Here is a 6,482-nt window from a genome sequence, read left to right as displayed (position 1 = left end):
GTAAAGTAATGAAACCTTACGTTACTACTAGGATAATTATCAAAATAATGTAGTAATGTTTAATATTTTATTTGTCCACAAATATTTTTAAAATATTAACAAAATCAAATTATGGTAACTTAGCAATAAATGTAAGGCTACCAAGGATATGATTTTTTTCGTTATTCATTACTATTACGGTGGATGAATGATTATTGTCATGTGCCACGCAGTGGCACAATGACAGCCAATCATTTAACACCCATCTCCATATTGAATACTCCATGCCCAATAACTTTATAATATCTGCCTGTAGTTATGTAATTTAATTATAACTTTAATTCTGCTTTTCATACAAAAAGACTTTTACCTTTAAATTATTACTGTATCTCTTCCAGCCTATTTTATAACAAAATCGTTACACTTTTATTTTTGTCATTATTAGAAATTTCACTCATTTTTTGGTTTTTGATTTCTGATTTTTGTATTAGAAATTAGTACAAATGAGATAAGATTAATTGCTTTTTTTTTTAAACAAAAGAGTGCCAATTTATCATATTTTTATCTAACAAAACATATGTATTACAGTAATTAATTTACAAAGAAATGTTAATTTAAATACTAAGTTATATTTATATTTTTCTTCATGCGACAAATGTGACGCGTGTAGGCACGTGTAGAATTTCCTCTACATTTGCCTAAACTACTGTATATTATTTTTTTAACATTTATCACTTTGATAAGATAATATATAATTTTAGCTAAGTTTTTAAAAAAAATATCATGACTTTGTATAAAATTTTAATGGTTAATTTATTTAATAAATAATAAAAAATATAATAAAATAAATAATGTATTTAAAATTTAAAATTCCGCTTAACATTATTCAATTGCACTGTAAAAACCTTTAATCTAATGGTGTTTAAAAAAAACTTTATTACTAAAAATTGTAATTGCATTTGCATGTGAAAAACTACTGTTTATCAAAACAATTTTTGTTTTTTCTAAGCCCAATAATAAAGGCGTCTAATAAGCCTCAACTAATAAGTAAGCCCAATTAAATCAATTAAGTTATACTAAAATAATTTTGTTTTTATTTAAGCCCAATAATAAAGGTTATAAGTCTATTAAGCCTCAAGTACTTAACTAATAAGTAAGCCCAATTCAGCCCAATTAAAACAATTAACTAAGTTATACCAAAATAATTTTGTTTTTTTCTAACCTCAATAATAAAGGTATAAGCCCAAATAATAAGTAAGCCCAACTAAGCCCAATTAAAACAATTAAGTTAAACTAAGCCAACTGAAACCAAGCCTTAAAATAAACGGACACATGATCAAATAAAAAAACTAATTTATCAATATTCCTATCTTGAGTTCTTTCTCATTCTTAGAACTTTAATATTATTTTTATATAATTTGTTTCCATCAGTAAAAATAATCTGGTTGCAACTTTTATAAGGATATTTTTTTTCATAATCACAGATTTTAAAGATGGATCAATAATATTTATAAAAAAATTTTGAATTTAAAAAGAGATTCTGAAAAAGCTATTCAGAAACTAATATTCAAGATTCAATTCACAAAAGAGGATTGTGCCTTTTAAGTATATTTTAAAAGTATAGAAAATGAAATTATTGACATAAAATATAAAGAGCATATTCAATCATTATAGAATATTGGTAAGGTAAGGAGGTGGAGTTATCATTTTTATTATTATTATTAAATGATAAAGACATATTACTATTTACTTCCAAATGAAACTATTAGGATGAATTCAAAGTGGATTAAAGTATAATATCAGAAATAGCAGTTTAGATCTTTTCTCTCAAATATTAATTCCAATAAACCTTAAGTATTGAGTTATTTAAACTGGCATTTACTATAATTAGATGCATAATTTTTATAAAACAAATTAAATAATAAAAAATTATACTAAATTAAAAATATTATTAGACAATGACTACATCTAAAGAAGAAAAAATACAATCTTAGGAAAGAAATTTCTATCTTAAACTATAATTCAGAATTTATAAAGAAATTTTAAAATTCAATAATCTTTATTAATTGATACCAGTTATTATCATTATTTATTATCAATCTCAATAGACAACCCATACTATACTAGCATAGCGGACATGCTTTTATCACCTTGCCGATCATTTGTCGATATATATATATCATATCACTTCTACTTTGAAGCATTGGATAAAGCCATAAATGCTCGGGAAAATTATACTAATTGTTTTTTTTGTCAGTTTAATTTATGAAAAATATACTATAAAAGTATTATGGCAAAAAAAAATGTATTGCCAATTAAACCAAAATTTCCAATAATTTGATAATTGCCGATCATTTGCCGATCATTTGCTAATCTGATTTTGAAGCTTTGGGCAAAGCCACAGATTTACGGGCGAAACTTGAAATTTTTAAAATATATTATTTAGGTATTCAAGAATCAATGGTTAAAATAAACCAGCAGAATTTTAGATAAACCAAAGTTATCATTAAAAGAATGTTTATGAATATTATTAAAATATATATTAGGAATATTAGGAAAAAATTTTGGCAAAATTTTATGAACTGTTTAAAGAATTATTTTTTGTTTTATTTATTTAAACAACAAATTTGATCATTAAAAATTATATTGTTCATTTTTTTATAAATAGTCTTTAAAATTTTGTAAAGAAATACTCATAAAAACACATTTTATTAGAATTTAAAAGTTATTACTAGTAAAAGTTGCCCAATAATGATGCAATCTTGATAAAATTTAATATGCAGTAAATTTAAACGAATATTAAGCTGTCTGTAAAATTTGAGTATATATTATTATGTAGAATTTTCAACTAGAGGTTAGAACCGGTCCAAAAAGTCTTAACCGGTTAATAACCGGTTAACCAAACCTTTAACCGGTTAATTAACCGGTTAAAACTCAATCCTAGTCAGAATTAAAATTCGGCCAGGATTAGCATCAAATATATTTTTAATCCCAGCCAAAATTAGGCCAGACCAAAACTCTAACTATCAAAACGAAACTCTAGCTGAAAGACGAAATTCAGGCCAAAATTGTCTGGCCGGCACTATGAATTTCGGCCCACATTATGAATTTTATATAACACAAAAAATTCCACCACCTGGTCCGTTGTAGTGTTTGTATCCGGGTTTAGCATATCTGATTGTAATAGTGGATATCTGTTAAAAATCAAGTATCCGGATAAAAATTTTTGAATTTCACAGTTATCCAGATTTGGATTTAATCTAAACGGGTTATCCGGATATAACTGTTAACTATAACGGATATCCATTTAAGTTAGCGGATATCCAATTTAATGCTGATCGTGCTATTAATGTCCAATGACCATTGACCGAAATCATGTGAAGAAGCATGTATTACAAATATAACACGTCAAAAACTCAAAATTTATTGTTATTTTTGTTTTAGTTTCATGTTAATAGACAACTTGTAACACACTATCTTCATATGTTTATATTCAAAATGACACAACAAAGTAGCATTACACCCTTTCTTACTGCTCCTTCTCCAAATACACCACCTTATAAAGATTCTATTCAACTGGTAAAAAAGAAACAAAAAATTTCAAGAAAAAAAACTAGCTGGATATGAGCATAGCGGGCTTTCTCATTTATCACATTAATTTGCTGATCATTTCCCGATTTTATCACATGATATAAAATGCCGTTACAAGACATTGCATAAATTCTACATATTAATATGACCTCAAATATTGCAAATAAATTTATTGCACTTTAAATTTTAATCATACAAAGTTTTATTCAAATTGAATTATTATTGACCAATTTTTATAAGTAGTAACTTTTAATTTAATGCATTTTACGTAATTTTTTAATATAAATGACTGGCAGATTTAAAAACTCACATAATAATCGTACTTTAAATCTTGCAAACTAATAAATATTAATAAAATATATTTGCAAAAAAAATTTTATTAGAATCTGAAATAAATTCAAGAATTTTAATATGTACCTTCCATATAAATTAAAAATCCATTATAATCCCTGTTGCAAAATTATAAATAACTCAACATATATGCATGCTAGAAAAATGAATTTATATTTATTTGAAAGGAGAGAATGAGATCTATCCAAAAAGTTAAAAATTGCATTGATTGAATCATTGGTTCCTTAATAAATACGCTCAACACATTTACTATCAATTTGACATAAACTCTTGCATTTGAACGTAAATATCTCCTTATCTAATGATTCAATTTGCATGATTTTTGATTCCAAAATTAGAGCCCATTTACACCTTTCAAAGGAATATAAAATTATTCATTTAGCATATGTGTATGTTGATAAATTAACGATAATGTCATTACAATCAAAACTGACACAAAATTTAAATTATATTTCTTACCAATAATTGTAGCCATAAAACTCCTTTCACTTTATTTAAAGGATGTTGTTTAAGCTTTTAATAGAATATACTGATGAAATTCATAAGTCAACTCCTAAAAAAGAGAAAGAAATAATTAGTTTATTAATAAAGGAAAAAAAAATTCTAAAAATCCTATCTGACCCTTTAAATGGTAAGGAGTTCTATCAATAAAGAATTTTTTTGACACTAAACTTATTTAAAACTTTATAACTTACACTTAAGAAGAACCTGGAGTGTCAAATATATCTTTATTTGATTCCAACTATTTTTTGTCAAAAATTCTTTGTAAAGCCAAATAATATAAACATACTATACTTATTTTCGTTTTATAAGAAGGTTTCAAGTGTTTATAACTTCTGGATTCCACCTCCAATAGCCAGATTCCTTTGTAATACGTTTAAACAAGACCTGAAGAATCAATTTTTTTTATCATCCTTCGCTATTAAATTTTTTGTAGCACAATTAAAATAAATTAGTACAGCTATCACATGTGCGATACATATGATATCCAGCCAATAAAATACATATCTATATACAAACAATTATATCAGTATTACGTCATTTAAAAAATGTGAATTTTAGTTATTTATTATGACGCCGTAACAGATAATTTATTAAATAAAAAACTAAAAACAATACATATGCCGATCATCATGTGATTATTCAAAAATTGGAAAGCCTGCTATGTTCTGGATATGGGAGTATTTTATCAAAGGGTTTAATGATAAAGATGAATTAATTATAATATGTCAAGTGGAAGGGGAAGAGGGAAAAAAATGTAACGTGAAACTTAAACATGATGGTTCAACAGGTAATGGAATTAGTCATTTATGGTCTGTTCATAAAATAACTAAAGATGGAAAACAACCTGCGGTATGGTATAGTTTATAGTTAAATCAGTAAAGTATTTTAATATTCAAATAGTAATATAATATAATTTCTTTTTTGTTAATTTTGTAGGATAAACAACAAAAGCTTGATGTAATTAAAAAACATCCAGAAAAATGGCAAAATACACTTTGTCAATTTTTGGTTAATTGGATTATTGATGATTTACAACCTTTTTCAGTTGTTAACAGCCCATCATTTTGTATTTTTTGCAATGAATTAGATCCTGCATTTTTAGTACCAGAAGCAAAAACCATAAAGGCAATTATACATTAAGCATATAATTTTACATATCTGAAAATGGTAGAGCAAATTGGAAAGGAAGCAATATCTGTGGCACTAACGGCAGATTTGTGGACTGACAGGAATCGGAAAGGATTTCTTGGAATCACATGTTCGTATATAGATCCAGAATTCATCCTTAAAGAGGTTATACTTGCGATAGAATATGTTCAATATTCACATACCACTGAGCACATAGCTGAATGTTTTGAAGGTATTTTAAAAAAATGGAAAATACGGCTCAAATATGAAAAAGGCAGTTAAATTGTTAAATGGAGTTAATTGGATGGGCTGTTTTGCACATACTTTACAGTTGGTAGTAGGAAAGAGACTGCATGTAGCGAAAACTCTGATATTACAGGTAAAGCGTTTGATAGATTTTTTTATGATGCCCAAACAGTCTGAAAGGCTTGAAAAGATTCAAAAAGACCATCCTTCTTTTGCTAATAATGAGGAAGGTGAAGAGCCTGTAGTATGTATTATTGATTTAATTATTTTTTTTATTAATAATAAGGAAAAAATGTAATATGAAATGTAAATACACTGAAAACACGTTAAAACAATTCATTTTAAAAAATAAATTAAAATTTATTAAATAATATTGACTACATACGCGTTCTATTTAATTTACTTTATTTTAGGATGCTTCTAAAACTTCTAAATATCTGAATACTATTGCTGACGTTTCAACTAGATGGAATTCTAGTTACTTAGCTTGGAACCGTCTTATCAAACTAAAAGGATACATTAAGGGATTACTTAATCACCTTGAGCTTGAGTCTGATCCTGATTCCCAAAAGGATGCAAAGCGACTAAGAAATATAATGATAACAGAGAACGAATGGTCATTAATTTTGGATTTAACCGAAGTACTTTCACATTTTGCAGACGCAACAAATTATTTAGGTGGA

The 6,482-nt window shown here is 26.1% G+C and overlaps 1 protein-coding gene across 1 annotated transcript; it reads left to right on the top strand.

Moving 5' to 3' along the window:
* Positions 1-5,085: 5,085 nt before the first annotated feature.
* OCT59_001395 (uncharacterized protein) lies at positions 5,086-5,292 on the top strand (the record flags this gene model as incomplete). Its single annotated transcript, XM_066139536.1, has 1 exon — positions 5,086-5,292. One exon carries the CDS (start codon positions 5,086-5,088, stop codon positions 5,290-5,292), a length of 207 nt encoding a protein of 68 aa, XP_065988934.1.
* Positions 5,293-6,482: the final 1,190 nt, after the last annotated feature.

Source organism: Rhizophagus irregularis, chromosome 1 (genome assembly GCF_026210795.1).
Source record: "Rhizophagus irregularis chromosome 1, complete sequence".
NCBI lineage: Eukaryota > Fungi > Glomeromycota > Glomeromycetes > Glomerales > Glomeraceae > Rhizophagus > Rhizophagus irregularis.
The sequence above is the reverse complement of the archived record's forward strand: the minus strand, read 5'-3'. Positions and strand labels throughout refer to the sequence as shown.